The sequence below is a fragment of the Triticum aestivum genome, chromosome 2A, assembly GCF_018294505.1.
Source record: "Triticum aestivum cultivar Chinese Spring chromosome 2A, IWGSC CS RefSeq v2.1, whole genome shotgun sequence".
In the NCBI taxonomy this organism is placed as follows: Eukaryota; Viridiplantae; Streptophyta; class Magnoliopsida; order Poales; family Poaceae; genus Triticum; species Triticum aestivum.
In genome coordinates this window covers 763,879,122-763,898,412 of record NC_057797.1, presented here as the reverse complement: position 1 = coordinate 763,898,412, position 19,291 = coordinate 763,879,122, and the positions used below count along the sequence as shown (strand labels likewise).

The following is a 19,291-nucleotide window of genomic DNA, read 5'->3' as shown; positions in this document are numbered from 1 at the left end:
CGTACGTGTAAGGTCGGTCCGGGCCGCTTCATCCCACGATGCCGCCGAATCAAGATAAGACTAGTAACGGCAAGTAAATTGACAATATCGACGCCCACAACTGCTTTGTGTTCTACTCGTGCATAGAAACTATGCATAGACCTAGCTCATGATGCCACTGTTGGGGAACGTAGCAGAATTTTAAAATTTTCTACGCATCACCAAGATCAATCTATGGAGTCATCTAGCAACGAGGAAGAGGGGAGTGCATCTACATACCCTTGTAGATCACGAGCGGAAGCGTTCAAGAGAACGGGGTTGATGGAGTCGTACTCGTCGTGGTCCAAATCACCGATGACCTAGCGCCGAACGGACGGCACCCCCGCGTTCAACACACGTATGGTTGGGAAGACGTCTCCTCCAACTTGATCCAGCAAGGGGGAAGGAGAGGTTGATGGAGATCCAGCAGCACGACGGCGTGGTAGTGAAAGCAACAGTGATCTCGGCAGGGCTTCGCCAAGCTCAGGGAGAGGGAGAAGTGTCACAGGAGGGAGAGGGAGGCGCCAGGGGCTAGGGTACGGCTACCCTCCCCCCCCCCCCCCCACTATATATAGGACCCCTAGGGGGGGCGTCCCTAGGAGATGCAATCTCCAAGGGAGGCGGCGGCCAAGGGGGGTGGAGTGCCCCCCAAGCCAAGTGGGGCGCCCCCCACCCCTAGGGTTTCCAACCCTAGGCGCAGGGGGAGGCCCATGGGGGGCGCACCAGCCCACTAGGGGCTGGTTCCCCTCCCACTTCAGCACATGGGGCCCTCCGGGATAGGTGGCCCCATCTGGTGGACCCCCGGGACCCTTCCGGTGGTCCCGGTACAATACCGATTACCCCCAAAACTTTCCCGATGGCCGAAACTTGACTTCCTATATATAAATCTTCACCTCCAGACCATTCTGGAACTCCTCGTGACGTCCGGGATCTCATCCGGGACTCCAAACAACTTTCGGGTTACCATATACTAATATCTCAACAACCCTAGCGTCACCGAACCTTAAGTGTGTAGACCCTACGGGTTTGGGAGACACGCAGACATGACCGAGACGACTCTCCAGTCAATAACCAACAGCGGGATCTGGATACCCATGTCGAGGATTCAATCAATCCCGTATACAATTCCCTTTGTCAATCGGTACGTTACTTGCCCGAGACTCGATCGTCAGTATCCCAATACCTCATTCAATCTCGTTGCCGGCAAGTCACTTTACTCGTACCGTAATGCATGATCCCGTGATCAACCACTTGGTCACATTGAGCTCATTATGATGATGCATTACCGAGTGGGCCCAGAGATACCTCTCCGTCATACGGAGTGACAAATCCCAGTCTCGATCCGTGCCAACCCAACGGACACTTTCGGAGATACCCGTAGTGTACCTTTATAGTCACCCAGTTACGTTGTGACGTTTGGCACACCCAAAGCACTCCTACGGTATCCGGGAGTTGCACAATCTCATGGTCTTAGGAAATGATACTTGACATTTGGAAAAGCTATAGCAAACGAACTACACGATCTTTGAGCTATGCTTAGGATTGGGTCTTGTCCATCACATCATTCTCCTAATGATGTGATCCCATTATCAATGACATCCACTATCCATAGTCAGGAAACCATGACTATCTTTTGATTAACAAGCTAGTCAACTAGAGGCTCACTAGGGACGTGTTGTGGTCTATGTATTCACACATGTATTACAATTTCCGGATAACACAATTATAGCATGAACAATAGACAATTATCATGAACAAGGAAATATAATAATAACCATTTTATTATTGCCTCTAGAGCATATTTCCAACACTGCCGGCCTCGTTTATGACGAGGGCGCCACCGCGGGCGCGATGCCGGAGCGGCCTCTCCTGTGGTTCCGGCTTGACGGGGTGGAGGGCCGGTGATCCGGAGGACAAGGAGCCCGACGACGAGGAGGTCGTCGTCTCCATTCGCCGCGATGTCCACGAGCTGCCGCGACGGTGCGAGAAGGTGGGGTGCGCCGGGTACTCCAAGTGCGGCGTGTTGCCGGCCTCGATGTGCTCGAGGACAGCTTCCGGGGTGTGGCCGGGGACGCCCCACAATCGGCGCCGCCCCTCTGAGTTGTGGCGGCCGCGGGGCTCGGCGTCGTTCGAGGAGGCGAGCTGGTCGGCGTGGCGGCGTTTGAAGTACGCCGTCCACAACGCGTTGCTGTCAGGGGCATACCTTGGCTCGTTCCGCGACTGATTCGGCAGCGAGGACCAGATGCGTGCTATCTCGCCGCGCCGGGCAGCTTCGGTGGGCGGTGGTGGCACCGGGATTCCGCCGGCGCTCAACTTCCACGTGCCCCGCACACGCATGTCCGGCGGTACCGGGTAGTCAGTCTCGTAGAAGATGCGTGCCTCGTCCTCGTGCAGATTTTGGCGGCCGAGGCCATTGGCCACCGCACCGCCGCCTGGGTAGCGCTCGGCCATACTCGTCGGCGGGGGGGGGGGGGGGGGAGGAGAGGAGAGGCGCGCTCGGTTGAGAGGGGCGTCGGTGGCTAGAGGGGGAGAGAGTTCCTGTGGCAATGGACTATGTGCTCACCGGCGAGGGGGCGGCTTTTATAGCCGGGCTTGGGCGGTGGGAGGGCGGCCGCCGCACGAACGCGTGGCGGGCTCGGGCGGGACGGCGTCACGCCCCTTCACTGCGCCGCCAGTGATGCATCAATGGAAGGCTAACCGGCGTGGCAGCCTTTGCATTGATTCCTCGCGGGAAACCGAGGCGATGAGGTCGACGATGCGCCGGGGTCGCTAACTCGGCGGCCCTACGTACCAAGCTTTCGCGCCAAAAACGCTTTCCCCGGTGCCCCAGCGCGCCGGGTTCGACCTGCGTCCGCCAACGACAATTTCGGGCCAAACCGGCGAAAGTTGGTTTCTGGGGATGCGATTGGGCTATTTTTTAGCGCCAGCGTTAAAAGAGGGCCACCCGCCATGGGGGGCCTGTTATGGACGTAGCTGAAGATGCTTTAAGCTATTTAATGCACTTAGCACAGTGGAAGAAGCCTAATTGAGCTGCTCTTTTGTTTTGTTGTTACTTTTATTTGAGGCCTCTGAATTTGCGATCAACTGGAGTTTGGAAAACAGCTATAACTGTCAGCCGCTTGCATGTGCGTCGTTGCATTTTACTCCAACTTTTTTGCCCTGACATAGCAAGTCATTCTTTCACCAGTCTTGTAGCTTGTACCCTCCGGAACGGAATGGAAGACCGTGACTGAACCCAAGTCACGTCTGTACTCATAAATTACACATTTTTCAAAGCAAAATTGCTTTGATCTGTAATGAACACATACCATTATCCATAGAATTTTTTCATATTTTTTTAAACTTTTAAACATGGTTTTTTTGTACTCCGTTGCTATTACTCTTTAAGAAGACACAAAAAACAAAATAATGAAGTTTTCTAAGAAAGAATGAATTTGTGGCTTTGGTATTACCCTTTAAGAAGAAAGAAAATGAAAAGAAATGTAAAAAAACAATGAAAAATTTTGCACATAATATACACAAGAAATGCGCTTTTCAAAATATGTAAGAATAAACATATAATAGTGGGATTTTCAAAAAAAAGTATCATAAGAAGGAATAAATTAGTGGCGTTGGTATTATCCTTAAATAGGAAAGAAAATAAAAAATTATTAAATCAAAATAATAATGAAGTTTTATGGTATTATTATTTAAGAAAAATATAATGGAAAGAGTTTTAAAAAAACTTGCATACAACTTTGTACTTTTTGTATTATACAAAAACAATCATGTAATAGTGTAACTTTTACACATACTACATTCTATTTGTGTGTATACATTTACACTCACCCAACTTCACAAAATACCTCAAATGAAAAAGTAAAAAGTAAAAATAAACAGAAACAACAGGAGAAATGCATAAAAACAGAAAACATAAAAAAAACAAAAGGAGAGGGGAGAGTTGGGCAGTATAGTTAATGGGCTTCAGCCCAATAGTAAATCGACTCATCTAAGTATGCGGCCAGTTCAAAAAGAAACAGTCGAAACCAGCTCATAGAACAACTCAGAAATGAAAAAAAAACCCTAAGAAAACCAGGAAAGAAAAATGAGCACGAATATCGAAGCAGAAATCAACGGCCAAAAAAGTCGACTGACCTAAAAATAAATTTCAGACTAGTTGGCCACAATGGGGAGGAACTTAAGAGTAACATCACACACTCCAATACAACTTTGCTTATGTGGCATATATTTAATGAAGAGAGAGATGCTTATGGTAACTAGCTAAGGGAGTGTTTGTTTCAGAAGTCCTACTTTTTCTAGTCCTAGGGACTAATCAAAAAAGACTCCAATAGAGTCTTTTTCTAGTCTCTGTAGAAAAAGTCCCTGGTTCCTAGGGACTTTTTCTAGTCTCTGGGACTAAAAAGTCCCTGAACCAAACACCCACTAAGTTACCGAAACATCATACACTCCAACAAACAATGAATCTATAACCTAATAAATACATCGTTGCGTGACACTATGAAGATAGTAACATAGTCTAGGAAAGTGTGTAAGTTACTAGCTTATGTTCTTGCCTATTGTGACCAGCCTTACATATGTCTAAAGTGAACTTAATTTGGCTTGTCACAATGAGTATGGGTCTATGAGTATGTGACACCGATGCCAGAATTCCTTTGCATAAAAAAGACCTTGCAAATATTTTCTATCAGAGGCAGGGCCCCAATAGATGGTCTCAAGTGGCCACTGCGTCAGTGGCGGATCCAATGGGGGTGCCGTGGGTGCCCTAGCATCCCCTCCAAGCATGCAAAGCTAAACTGAGATCTTTTTATGGTCATACAAGGCATTTATACTGTGAGTGATAGGTTTGGCACCCCCATGGTCAAGCTCTAGGTCCGCCACTGCACTGTGTGACATAGCTGTGTCACTACCAGAGATTCAGCAAGGGGTTTCTGCCAAATCCTCATGCACAAGGTGGGTACCATCTATACATGTGTTTGTCAGTTTGTTTCACCTCCTTTATCAATCTCATACTATTGACATTTTATTCTGTTGTAAAATTTATTTCTTCCTTCAAAAAATATAAGAGTGTTTAAATCACTAAAATAGTAGCTGAAAACTGAGGATAAAAAGAGGTGGCAAAGGCTCAAGAGCAAAGTGATTGTAAGCTAGTAGTACAATTTACTGCCGTGACATTGTAAGCTAATAGAAAGCCTTTGGTCCTGAGTACGTTTTTTACACTACATTAGTGTAAAAACGTTCTTATATTCTGAGACGGACCGAGCAGTATATTATGATATGAAGGGAGTATATCCTAACAAACTTCTATTCATCCTATTGCATGGACGGATTAATACTAAAAAGTTACAGCTTTGTGTTCTATCTCTAACCATGTCGCCGTCGCGTGCACATTCATTCTCTGGATTCCTCCTCGTTTCTTCTTCCAAGCACCACCTGAAGGACGGCGGCCACGGCGGCTCCGATAACGAACCACGTCACGCCAGCCAAGACAACCTGGAGCTCGGAGCTATTCACGACTCCCAGAGCGGCCGCACCGCCGATGTGGTCCTCGATCACGCCCCCGGCCATCTCCTCCCTGTTGTACCCGGCGATCCCCGCCGCGACGATCGCCATCAGCAGCGGCACCGTCAGGTCGATCCTCACCCTCCTCTCGGTCGGTCTCTCGCCACCGGACGCTCTTCGCACCCGTCTCCGCGGCGGCGCGGCGCTCTGGGCCTCCGGCGACGGGAACGAGGCCGTGGACGGCAGGTTCCGCTGCGGGGTCCAATACTCATCGCGCTGGCGAGCGTACACCGCTGACGCCGTTGACCCCTCCGCCTTGCGTCGCGCGGCTGCCTCCTTGAGCCTCTCCGTGACGGGGTCGGCCGGACCTGAAGGAGGCGGCGGCGACGATGGCGGTGGCAGCAGGCGGAGAGGGGCAGGGACCGCGGCGGCGGCGGCGCCGGCCGGGGCTCTGAACGGCCGCCAGTACCACCAGTTGGACATGGACATGATGGTCTGGACCGCCGAGCTCCTCGACCGCCACGTCGCCTCCGACTCCTGCGTTCACCATTCACCATGGATGAGATTAGCAGAGCAGAGCAGAGCATGTTCTCGAGGCAGCTTGTGGTTGGATGAAATTAGTACCTCGGATTGCCTGGTGGCGGATTTGTTCTCCATCTTCTCGAACCTGGCCTTGAACTTGGCGACCTCGGCGAAGATGTCGGGCGAGCCGGCGGCGTTGGCCTCGGAGACGCGGACCCTGCGGCGCGGCAGCTTGGACATGAGGAACTCGAGCGCCGCCAGGTCCGAGCGCTCCACATAGGAGATGCAGTCGACGGGGCAGGTCTGGACGGCGTCGGCGATGCGGTCCTCGGGGTCGGCCCACTGCGCGACGACGCGGGCGCGGCCGTGGACGGACTCGATGGCGAAGGTGCGGCTGGCGTGGAGCGCGCACTTGAGGCACCCCACGCAGGCGACCTCGTCGACGAACACGGCGCGCGTCTCGGCGTCCCCGCCGCGCCACGACGAGTAGAGCGGGCGGCCCGTGTAGCCCTGGAACTCGGACCGGCGCGCGTGCTCCCGGTCGTAGGCCTGGCGCTGCGCCGGGTCGGAGAGCAGCGCGTACACCTCGTTGAGCACCACGGCCATGTCGTGGGAGGAGGGGCCGGCCGAGGCGTCTCCGTTGCCGGCGGCAACGTCCGGGTGGCAGCGCTTCTGCAGCGCCCGGTAGGCGGCCTTGATGTCGGCCTGCGGCGACGAGGGCTCCACCCCCAGCAGCTCGTACAGGTCGTAGTCCGTCGCCCACGACGACCCCGCGCGGCCGCTAGAGCTCGACGAGGAGGAAGAGCTGCTGGAGGAGGCGGCGGCTGGGCATCTGAGGCGGTGGCGGGAGGGCCTGAAGCTGGAGCACGGCCTGGGGTTGGCGAGGGGGGCGGCGGTGTTGAGGAGAAGCCCGGGCATGGCTGCTCCCCTCTGCTTTGCTTGATTGGCTTTGCTCCTCTGCCTCCCGAATGGTGGGAGAAGCTTGAGCGACTCGATCACGACACGTCGCGTCTTGTGAGCGAGATTTTTCCTCGCTGCTCCTTTGGAACTTTTCGCTCTGCCTTTTTACCGGTGTGCCCACGTACGGCGGCTGGGCACTGATATTTTGGACAAGCGTCGCTAGGCGCCAGAAATAAGGTAATACGTACTACTACTACTAGTAGGGATTTTCTTCTGTAAACAAATATTTCATCGGTAAGAAAACGAGGTATCCGGTACTTGGTTGGAAGGAAAAATCAAACGCTTTCAGCAGCTAGATTTTTCTTTCAGGAAACTTTTGATCTATTTCACCCAGCGACAACCACAAGCATTGAAAGAAGATGGAGTTCATCATTAGTCCTCATGGTGGACCTCTGTCCTCAGCTCGCCAGCGTCGGCGCGGAGATTGAGAGTTAGTCCAGGAGCGGATGCAGATTGTGGTCTGCATCGGCGACGACCTCGTGGACTAATGAACTAGCAGTTAGATTTTTCTTTCAGGAAACTTTTGATCTATTTCACGTAGCGACGACCACAAGCATTGAAAAAAGTTGAAGCTCATCATTGTCCATCCCTCAACGGAGCCAGGACAAATTATTATAGTAGACAATTGAAAAGTCATGTCACTGATGAAAAGAAGTAAGATTAAAAGGATTAAAACCATAGACACATGAATGAAGACGAACAAAGACTAGATCTAAGCAGATCCACCGGAGACACATCTCCATACGCACTCCGACGACATGAGACGCATCATCAAAACGAAGGCTATGCGGAAGAACCTTATTTCGTATTCAAGGAGTCGTCACCCCCTCATCTTTCTAAGCAGAATACAAACCCTAAACGAACTCACGAAAACACCTAAAATAAAGCAAGATCGCTCGGCACCTCACAGTTACTCCCTCTGGATGGGAATACATGTCGTGCATGGTTTTCTAGGTATTCAGTTTGACAAATGAAAGACTTGTAATATGCCATAAAAGTATAAAGTAAGAAACTTTATGCGACAATGAATCTACTAATATATTTTTGGATCTTCTTTGTTAGTAGAGGGAAATCCCTACATCTTCATGTTCGCATGCAGCCAATAATGTGAAAAGAATTTGCAAACCGAGCTTCAAATCAATTTCAAAATCATGGCATTAATACAATAAATTAGGCAGGCAGTTAATTACATGTGCAATTAATTAGATTCATTTAAATAGAGAGTATTCTTCACAACGAATCAATTTGAAGTTAGTAAACTAGCAAGAGAGTTAATTAAGGTTGCCTATAATTAGAAGCGGGGATTTTGTTTCAATTAGGCAGGTATTTAATTAATTAGACAGAGTTAATTATCTTTGTGGATAATTAGGCAGACATTTAATTATGTTTGTAATTAATTAGACATATAGTTAATCACGTCGAATCAATTTGAAAGCACTCGCGAGCGAGGACAGGCAGCAAGCTCTCGCTAACATTAGTGAGGCTACCATGACCCATAAGTATAGGGAATCGCAAGAGTTTTTAAGGGAAGTATTTTAATCCAAAATTATTAATTCGACACAAGTAGAGTCAAAGAATATTTATAAGTCTTAGCAGTTGAGTTGTCAATTCAACCACACCATAATAGGTAACTTGCTTACAATAATTTATTAGTAACAAAGTAATGTGATAGCAGTAATGATAAAGTAACAGTAACAGGATTTGCAGAGTGGTAGTAGATTGCAGCAGTAGCAACTTTTAAAGAAAGCAACAGTAGTATAAAGTGTAGGCATGGAGTATGCGACGTGTTTGTTCATATGAGGTTCAATATGCAACGGACATAACATAGAGCACATAGAGTGACAACAAACTAGCTTCAATTCATCAATCATATGTAAGCATTCATTCCATATTTAATTGTGTGTGCTTGCGATAAGAACTTGCACAATATCTTTTGCCCTACTCTTCATGGCAGCGGGACCCTGAAGAAAATTAAGTGTAATTAAGGCGCTCCTTTTGATAGAGAACAGAGAAACAACATTAACACACAATGAATACATGAAATCGTCAAGGTAAAGTCATCATTGTCGATATCCCAATTATTGTCATCTTGGGGTCTAGGATTCAGAACAATAACATGTGCATACAAATTGCAGATAAGACTAATAACACAAATATATTCATAAAAACATAGAGAGTTCAAATCTGAAATCATGGCACTCAAGTCCTAGTGATAAGCATTAAGCATATCAAAATTATAGCAACATCAATCTTAGAACATAGTGGATACTAGGCATCAAGATCTAACACATCTGACTTTGATTACATAAGAAATTTCATGCAAATTCCAACTACCTTTATGTGCCTACAAGAGAATTACTCACACATGGGTGGAAGCATCATAAGATTGTTGTTGTAGAAGGGTTGGTGATGATGACGTTAACGAATCTCCCTCTCTATAGCCAGAAACGCACTCCGTATCAGATCCCCAGAGGAAAAATAGGAGGTGGTGGCATCTCCGTATAGCAAAAAGCTTTCATGATTTTTCTGGATTTTCTCTGGTATATATATGTGAATTTATGACGGCGCAATCGCTCTAAGACGGTGGCTGAGGGGCCCAAACGCCCCCATGGAGCTCCCTAGGGGAGGTGCCACCTGCCCGTGTGAAGGACTGGTGACTCCCATCCGTCCCATCTTTGCTCCATAAATGATCAAATAATCTACAGTAATTCTCCAAAATCATCATCCGGTTTTGAGAATGTTTATTTCTGCACAAAAAATAACACCCTGACAATTCTACTGAAAACAACATCAGTCCGAGTTAGTTTTATTCAAATCATGCAAATTAGGGAGCAAAACAATGGCAAAAACAGTTTGGAAAAGTAGATACATTTGAGACGTATCAGCTCCCCTAGAGCTTAACTCATTGTTTGTCCTCAAGAATTCAGTTCACAAACTAGACGCGATAAAGAAAACTTTTACCAACTCATTTGCTTTTATAGACATACATAAATTTAATCAATGATTTAATTATAACAAGGACCATAGAGTAACCAAATTCATGATAACACTTAACAATCATGTTCACTCATGACCATAGCATAATCAACTAGAGAAACATAATAAAATATCACAAACATCAACACTTTGTGAAATTGACCATAATACAATATGATAGAATGCTATCTCGCTAGCCCTTTCTAAGACCGTAAAACATAAATGCAAAGCAATTCTGAAGTTCAAACAATGGCTAAACATTGTAATTATGGTTTTCAGCATAGAAGACATTCAGTCATGCTCCATTTAACATTAATTAGAACCAATGCATGGTAAACTAAGAATGACAATAGCACTCTCTAAGTTGGTGCTCGAATAAGAAGGTGATGACTCAAGAAAAAATAGCAATAAAGTAAAAGAAGGGCACTTTGCAGAGGGAAGCAAAGATTAACACGTGTCATAGCTCAAGCGGCAAAACAAAGATAAATTATTTTGATAGGTGTACATTTCAGTCAATGGTTTAACGACAGATAATCTCGTCATCTTACAGGCTAAACATGTGCGAGAGCGGTTCCCATGCTTAACACTCCCCCTCAACATCCTCTTGCCACAAATCATGGCTAGCCGAATTCACGGGTGCCTACTAGCATACCCTAGGGAGGAGTGCTTTCTATTTGTTTAATTGGTTCGGGACTGAGCATCCCATTGACCAACTATTTTTCCATTTAAACAAGTAGATGTCATACTTGTTGAGAGGAACACAATTTAGCATACAAGATAACTCTCTTCCCTACTGCTCCATGAGCTTTACGGGCACACAAACCAGATGCTTAGTTGAAGGTTTTGAGATGACACATGCAAATTTACTTGGAATGAAAGAGAAGTGCCATATGTAGGTAGATATATTGGACTCTTTGTATAGTTGATTTAAAAGAATTGGATGCGCAAGCAGCATTCCACTTAGTATAGCCGAAGGCTACACTACTGGAATCAGCTAATTTGCCATCTGCCAGCTCTTTGCCGTCTGCTAGCTGATGGCAAAGCAGCTCTTTGCCATCAGCTACCAAAAAGCAGACAGCAAAGAACTCGCAGACGGCAAAGAAGCTCTTTGCCGTCCGCCAGTTCTTTGCCGTCTGCTGGCAGATGGCAAAGAATCTTTGCCGTCAGCTGGCAGACGGCAAAGAAAGAGGGGTGACGGCAAAGAGGCAAAATGGCGGACGACAAAGAGAGGCGGACGGCAAAGAGGGCACTATCTAACGGCCCGTGCCCCCCGCCCCTCTCTGTTCTCACCACTTCTTCCCACCACCCCCGCCGCCGCCGCCCGCCGCGCGCCGCCGCCTCTTGCCCCCGCCGCCACCCGCCGCGCGGCGCCGCCCCGGCCCCCACCGCCCCGTCGCCCCCCCCCCCACCGCCCGTCGCCCCCCCCCCCACCGCCCCGTCGCCCCCCCCCCCCCCGCCCCCGCCCCCCCCCCCCCCCCCCGCCGCCCCGGCACCCCAGCCCCCGCCGCCCCGCGCCCCACCGCGCCGGGCCCGGCCCCCCGCCGCACCAGGCCGCCCCGCGCCCCGACCAGCTCCTCCACCGCCCGCCACCTCCTCCACCGGCGCTGCAGAAGGTGAGCCCCCCTCCTTTTTTCTGTTTTTTTCTGTTTTTTCCTTTTTAGTTTTAGTTTAGATTTAGTTTTAGTTTTAGTTTTAGGTTTAGTTTTAGTTTAGTTTTAGGTTTAGATTTAGTTTTTTCCTTTTTTCTGTTTTATTTGTTTTAGGTTTATGTTTAGTTTAGATTTAGTTTTAGTTTTAGTTTTAGGTTTAGTTTAGTTTGAGGAAAGAAGAAGAAGAAGAGAAAAAGAGGAGAGGAGGAGAAGAAGAAGAGGAAGAAGAAGAAGAGGAGGAGGAGGAGAAGAAAAAAGAAGAAGAGGAAAAAGAAGAAGAAAAAAGAGGAGAGGAGGAGAAGAAGAAGAGGAAAAAGGAAAGGAGGAAGAAGAAGAAGAAGAAGAAGAAGAAGAAGAAGAAGAAGAAGAAGAAGGAAAAAAAGGAAGAAAAGGAAGAATAGGAAGAAGAAGAAAAGGAAAAAAAAAAGAGGAAAACCCCCCGACCCGACACGGCACCCCGACCCGACACGGCACCCCGACCCCGACCCGGCACCCCGACCCCTAGACCCCGACCCCGACACCCCGACCCCGACCCCGACCCCGACACCCCGACCCCGAGCCTGACCCGACACCCCGACCCCGACACGGACACGGCACCCCGACCCCAACCCGACACCCCGACCCCGAGACCCCGACCCCGACACCGACACGACACCCCGACACCGACACCCTGACACCACACACACCCTTACCCCGACACCGACACGGCACCCCGACCCCGACCCGGCACCCCGACCAGACACCCCGACCAGACACCCCGACCCCGAGGACCCCGACCCCGAGCCTGACCCGACACCCCGACCCCGAGACCCCGACCCCGACCCGGCACCCAACCCGACACCCCGACCCCGACCCGGCACCCAACCCGACACCCCGACCCCGAGACCCCGGGCCTGACCCGACACCCCGACCCCGACACTGACACGGCACCCCGACCCCGACCCGGCACCCCGACCCGACACCCCGACCCCGACCCCGACCCCGACCGCGAGTCGGACCCGACACCCCGACCCCGACACCGACACGGCACCCCGACCCCGACCCGGCACCCCGACCCGACACCCCGACCCCGAGACCCCGACCCCGACACGGCACCCCGACACCGACAGGGCACCCCGACCACCAACACCTCCCGAAAATTAAGGTGTTCTTTGGCCTTCCAGAGGCCGATGGGGTCATATATTTGTGAATTATTAGTTAGGTCATATATTTTTCGATTTAGTTATGAAAAACATCATATATAATTGTGTTAATCGTGTAGTTTTAAATGTGCAGTTGTTTCATCGCTGCGAGGTTTGGTGTTCGACGACCTCGCCGTGCGTTTGACGAGCTCTGCCCCTTCGTTCGTGGGTGAGCACAAATGACAAGTCCTCCTCCCCCATTAATTATTTGATCTATTCCGATGAAACTTGATAGCTAGCTATATATGTGTCTTGAATCATCAGTATGCGTAACCAATATGTGTCTCCCGTTCGAAAGCGTCATAGTTATAAATATGCATGCATTTGCATATTTATAACCTTGATTCTTTCGAATTGTCCAACGCTATCCATGGACAGCCCGGGTATGTGTAGATTGGGTTCGTTTTCCCATATGCTTTGCTCCGGATCCGACGCATATATTTCGTCAGTGCCTCCCCTGTTGTTCTCCGGGTACACATCCTCTCTGTTTATTGCAGAGACGTGTATCAGGAGAACAGCGGGGAGGTGCTGCCGAAATTTTGCATCGGATCCGGAGCATAGCATGGGAAAATGAACCCAATCTACACATACACGGGTGGGATTAGGACCTATCATTACCTATTAGAGTGTAGGTTGCATGGACGTAATAAAATTGACAAAGTAGATCAACTGATGAATATATACATGGTGAATTACATATATAATTGTTGTGTGTCCAGTAGCTCTGAAAGTCAAGATGAGTGACCGTGCTTGGATGTATACCGGTCACACTGGTCAGAACAAATGTATACCGGTCACACTAGTGTTTGTCTCATTACTAACTAGTATGACTGAGTCGTCAAAACCAAATGTGCAGTCTGTGTGCGAGAAGACAGGTCAGACCGCTCCGCTGATGCCAGTGATTGCTCCTGGGACCATGGTGAGTTTTATTTGAATGGACATTACTTGCTAGTCTTAACATTTGAGTGTCATCATGCTAACAAGACATTGGAAATGATCTTTGGTGCAGCGTAACTCCAGACAAGCATCGCACGATCCTTCTCCAGCTACCGACACAAGCCACCCTGCTCCTACACCTCCTGGATCTTGGTAAGTTTATCTAGTGTTTTGCTTAACACATGCATAAAGACCTAGACTTAGCTTTATTTCCTCCAATGCTTACCATAATGACCTAGACTTAGCTTCTTCTCCTCCAAAATGACTTAATAAGCTTACTGACCTCCAAAACCATCCATTTTACCTAAGTTAGCTCTAAAACGATCTATACTTAGCTTACTTATGTCAAAAATTGCATAATTAGCTTAGTTAGCTCATAGACGATCCATTTTACCTAAGTTAGCTCCAAAATGACCCATCTTACCTAGGTTAGCTTATAAATGATCCAGTTTATCCAAGTTAGCTCTAAAATGACCCAATTTACCTAGAGTAGCTCCTAAACAATCCATTTCACCTAAGTTAGCTAAAAACGATCCATTTCACCTAAATTAGCTCTTAAATGATCCATTTCACCTAAGTTTGCTCAAAAACGATCCATTTCACCTAAATTAGCTCTTAAATGATCCATTTCACCTAAGTTTGCTCAAAAACGATCCATTTCACCTTAGTTAGCTCAAAAACGATCCATTTCACCTAAATTAGCTCTTAAATGATCCATTTCACCTAAGTTTGCTCAAAAACGATCCATTTCACCTTAGTTAGCTCAAAAACGATCCATTTCACCTTAGTTAGTTCAAAAACGTGGCACTTCACCTTAGTTAGCTCATAAATGACCCATTTCAACTAAGTTAGCTCAAAAACGATCCATTTTACCTTAGTTAGCTCAAAAACGATTCATTTCACCTTAGTTAGCTCAAAAACGATCCATTTCACCTTAGTTAGCTCAAAAATGATGCCCTTCACCTTAGTTAGCTCAAAAACGATTCATTTCACCTTAGTTAGCTCAAAAACGATCCATTTTACCTAAGTTAGCTCATAAACGATCCATTTTACCTAAGTTAGTTCTAAAATGATCCATTTTACCTTAGTTAGCTCATAAACGATCCATTTTACCTATGTTAGCTCTAAAATGACCCATTTAACCTTACTTAGCTCATAAATGATCCATTCTACCGAAGTTAGCTCTAAAATGACCCATTTTACCTAGGTTAGCTCCAAAATGATCCATCTTACCTAGGTTACCTCTAAAATGATGCATTTTACCTAAGTTTGCTCATAAGCGATCCATTGCACCTAGGTTAGCTCATAAACGATCCATTTCACCTAAGTTAGCTCACAAATGATCAATTTCACCTAAATTAGCTCATAAATGTCATATATTCTTCTTCTTCTTCATTTTCTTCTTCTTCTTCTTCTTCTAATCTTCTTCTTCTAACTTTCCTATTTCCCATTTTGCAGAATTCATTCACTTCACGGAAGCTTGCATAGATGGAGTGCTTGTTTGGATGAACTATGTTTCCTTTGTATCTATGAACTATGCATGTATTGTAATATGTATGGTTGGATGCATGTATGTCGAACTTGCTATGTATGGTTGATGGAACTATGCATGTATGATGAAATTATATGTGTTGGATATCTCATATGTTTGCTGTGAACTTGCCATGTGAAAAATATATATGTATCATCTATTTGCTGTGAAAATGGTTGGGCATATGAAAAAACAGAAAAAAGATCCAATATGCAGGCTCTTTGCCGTCTGCCACCGACGGCAACGAGCTCTTTGCCGTCTACCGCGGACGGCAAAGAAGCCACGTGGTGTCCACCTGTGCTTCCTGGGAGCTGACCCATTTGGTCAGTTTGCCTACAGTGGCTGACGGCAAAGACTTTGCCGTTAGTGGCAGACGGCAAAGAACCTGCCACGTAGTGATGTGTAGATGACATCATACGGCGGATGGCAAAGACCCTAGAAATTTTGCCGTCAGCGGCGGACGGCAAAGGCCTTCCGTTAGCCACTTAACGGACTGACAGTGCAATTATTGCCGTCCGCTCTCTTTGCCGTCTGCCTCTCTCTCTTTGCCGTCCGCCGCAGACGGCAAAGACTTTGCCGTCAGTAGCAGACGGCAAAGAACCTATTTACCGAAGCCTACTTTGCCGGAGCCTTTTGCCGTCCGCCGCTGACGGCAAAGGCCTTTGCCGTCCGCCGTGGCAGACGGCAAAGTAGCTGATTCCTGTAGTGCTAGCAATAGACAGGGAAGTGACCAACTAGAGAGCGACAATGGTCATAATCATGCATTTTGAATAATCAACATTAAATAGTAGCATGAGGAGAATATAGACACGCTGAACTTAAACTTCATCGAGGCGAGATTGTATTTGAATCAGTTACATGCATGAACATGTACCAGGCAGGCCACTTGAATTCTTCAGAGGAGGATACCACTCTAACATACTACATTATGACCAATTTAACTCATGTTGACATTCAAGATAACATATTATGCACTCCTAGCTAATTAAGACCGGCATAAGAAAACACAACCACTACTTATCATCATACACAAGTTTATCCTTATTGTGCTATAACCTCTGTTGGAAAAGGCAGTCCCTAGGAGGCGCTTAGGCATGCTTAGTCGCTAGGCGATGGCCAAATGCCTCGCCTAGGACATAAGCAGTAGTCCAGGCAGTACAAGCTTGGAATTATTCATTCCAACAAAAAATCATGCCATATTGCATTGATGGGTGAAATGGGCCATATTCCAACTGATATAGTTTACTCATTACATATTAAAAGAATGCATTCCTTTGAACATATAATTCACAAAATATGCCCTGGTAGTCAAAACTGCATAGCTGTCTAGGCCACACTTATGGCCAACCGTCTCATTTACGCCTAGCATTTTTTCCAACCTTGGCTATAACTAAATCACTAGGACAAATGTTTGTACAAAATAAAAACAAGCTGAGCTCATACCAACTTTCTTTACCACGACCACTTCACCAAATTATCGTCATTATTGCCTTTCACTTACATGATCAAATGATGTGGAAAATAAATAACATAGTGCAAGCGTCGTTGTGGACTAAGCTGAAATCCGCAAATAACTGTACGCAAGGGAGAAGACATATATATAATTTTGGATCTTCTTATCAGTTCAGATAAAGCACATAAGAGCCAACTGGAATTCTTTTTGTTATCTTCTCCTTTTAAACAAGACTCAATAAGAGACAAAGAAAAAAGAAACAAAGAAGAAGAATCAAAAGAAGCAAATAAAAGAAACGGAAGAGAAGCGAGAGAAATTCTTTTTAGTCATTTCAAAATATTTTCTAGAGCAAAAGAAGAATTCAGAGAAACACAAAAAAATATTTTGAAGTCTTTGGTTTTTCCTAAGAGCGCTCCCTAAATATTAGTACACCCTCCGGTCCATAATACTTGTCGCTGGTTTAGTCCAAAGTTAGTAAAAAAATGTAATATGGATCCTTTTTCGTGACAACACAACAAATGTAATATTAACAACACAACTTTGCACTAAACCAGCGAGAAGTAATATGGATCGGTGGGAGTATAATATTATTTATTATACAAATGTAATGTGTGTTATTAAAAATTACACTTACACTATGCTAAATTAAATTTTATTTTGAGAAAAAACTTTATGCTAGTTTACTCCTTTTTTGTGACAAAAAATATAATACAAAAAAGGCATGGCTTATTGAATCAATGTTTTACAGCTGCATAAATTGCATATTGTATATGTATGTATTTGTGTGTGCTTTTTTAATATCCCTAAATATCTTGGTAAGATCTCTAAATGGTATGATCTAATAGATATATTACAGCATTTTGTAATGTTTGATTAGGTAAAGTAAATGTGTAGAAACTTCTAGAGTATAAATTGAACCATTGACATAATTATTTACTTGTTTTTCATGGTCAAACGTGACTTATAGGAAGGCGTTAAGAGACCCTCCTGGCCCAACCCTAGACATTCTAAGATCCTTTGTCAAACCTTCACTACTTACACGGTTCGGTGATAAACCGACAATGGTTGTTGGTGAAACTGGTGATCTAGATGACCCAACAATCCTAACAATATATTAATCTAGCCAACTTCATTTCATTATTTTTGATCAAATTTATTTATATTTTGTTCTGTGCAACACACTGAGACTCAAGAAATTCATACTAATTAGACCCATCACAAATGGTCGATGCACTTGTGTTAGTTGTCGTAGCAACGTGGTTGAATCAAGATTATCACGGATATCATTAGCATGGCGTGCACAACAAAGGGGCCTGGGGGGTCTATGATGATTCTAGAACAACCTCTGAATTTTTTTTGTTTGAATGTTTTATTGCCTTTTTATTTTACTTTCGTGAAATGACCTTTGGCAGTGATAAAAAAAATAGAACTGTGATTTCCCAAGCTTACCCTCCCTTGTGGCATCGTAGATAAGAACATGTGAAAGGATCGAAGATGTTGACTAGAGGGGGTGAATAGGAGACTACAAACTTTTATCTTAACTTCCAATTTTAGGGATAGTGTGGATATGCAATCTACTGCGACAACAACCTATATGGCAAGCAATAGCAACAATCTAGCTAGGAAGCACAACAAGTAAAGGTATGAAAACGAATTAACCATACAAGTTGGAGACGTGCATGTATCCCAAAGTTCGCACTATTTGGGGAGTGGTAATCTAAGTTGAAGAGGTGCAAAAGCCAAAGCTCCCAAGCACCACCAAGTGGCTCATCCTTTTCTTCCTTTTGAGTCACTGCCCGGATGAGTCTCAAATCACTTGCGGTTGATCTTGAAGGCGGCCACTAGACCTTTACAAACTTCCTGGAGCACACCACACGCAAGGAAGCATCCGTGCATGACTCCTACCGCCTAGGAGTCCTGGGTATCCAAGAGTGACAGATTTGGTGATGAACAACTATGGGGATCACAAATCGGTTTGGTCAAAGTGTAGATCGGGTGATTCCCTTTCAATCCTCAAAGTTTGGTGGAGTTTGAGTGGAGGAATCAAGCTTTTAGGATTTGGCAGCGGTGGAGAAAGTTCAAGAAGAAGATTAGGGTTGGAGGAATAAGAAGGGTGGGTATAAATGTCTCCTCGCTTCGTTCTAGTTGTTACCAACCAGCACACCTTGGGGACCTGAGCTAAAGGGTCGACCTGCAGTCACCCCAAAGGAAACTCTTAACCCCGGGGACCCAGGGGCCGGGGACCCTGGGACCCAGCCTATACAAAAAGGAAAACCTCTACTCCGGGATCAGAGATTCCAAGGACTTTTTCAAAATTTGTGCAATCTCCTCGACGCTCTTTATAGTATGGTTTTCCTACGACTCAAATAAAATCAAAAGACATTTGAGCCTTCAAAAATTTGACCTTTTCCCCCTTTTTGTAATGTGGTCAACCATTTCCATAATGTTTCTCCAAGAGACCATTGTTCTGAGATAAACTTGATAACCGACATTACTCTCACTAATCATACCATTATCAACACAAAAAATACATTCACGGTCTGGGTGGACTTTAAGCGTGGATGAA

The 19,291-nt window shown here is 46.3% G+C and overlaps 1 protein-coding gene across 1 annotated transcript; it reads right to left on the bottom strand.

The window, feature by feature from the left end:
* Window positions 1–5,152: 5,152 nt before the first annotated feature.
* Window positions 5,153–7,049, bottom strand: LOC123191024 (chaperone protein dnaJ C76, chloroplastic). Its single transcript, XM_044603779.1, has 2 exons — window positions 6,142–7,049; window positions 5,153–6,054 (listed from the first exon to the last, which is right to left on the bottom strand). Exons 1-2 carry the CDS (start codon window positions 6,955–6,957, stop codon window positions 5,407–5,409), a joined length of 1,464 nt encoding a protein of 487 aa, XP_044459714.1. The 5' UTR covers window positions 6,958–7,049; the 3' UTR covers window positions 5,153–5,406.
* Between the last annotated feature and the right edge of the window lie 12,242 nt (window positions 7,050–19,291).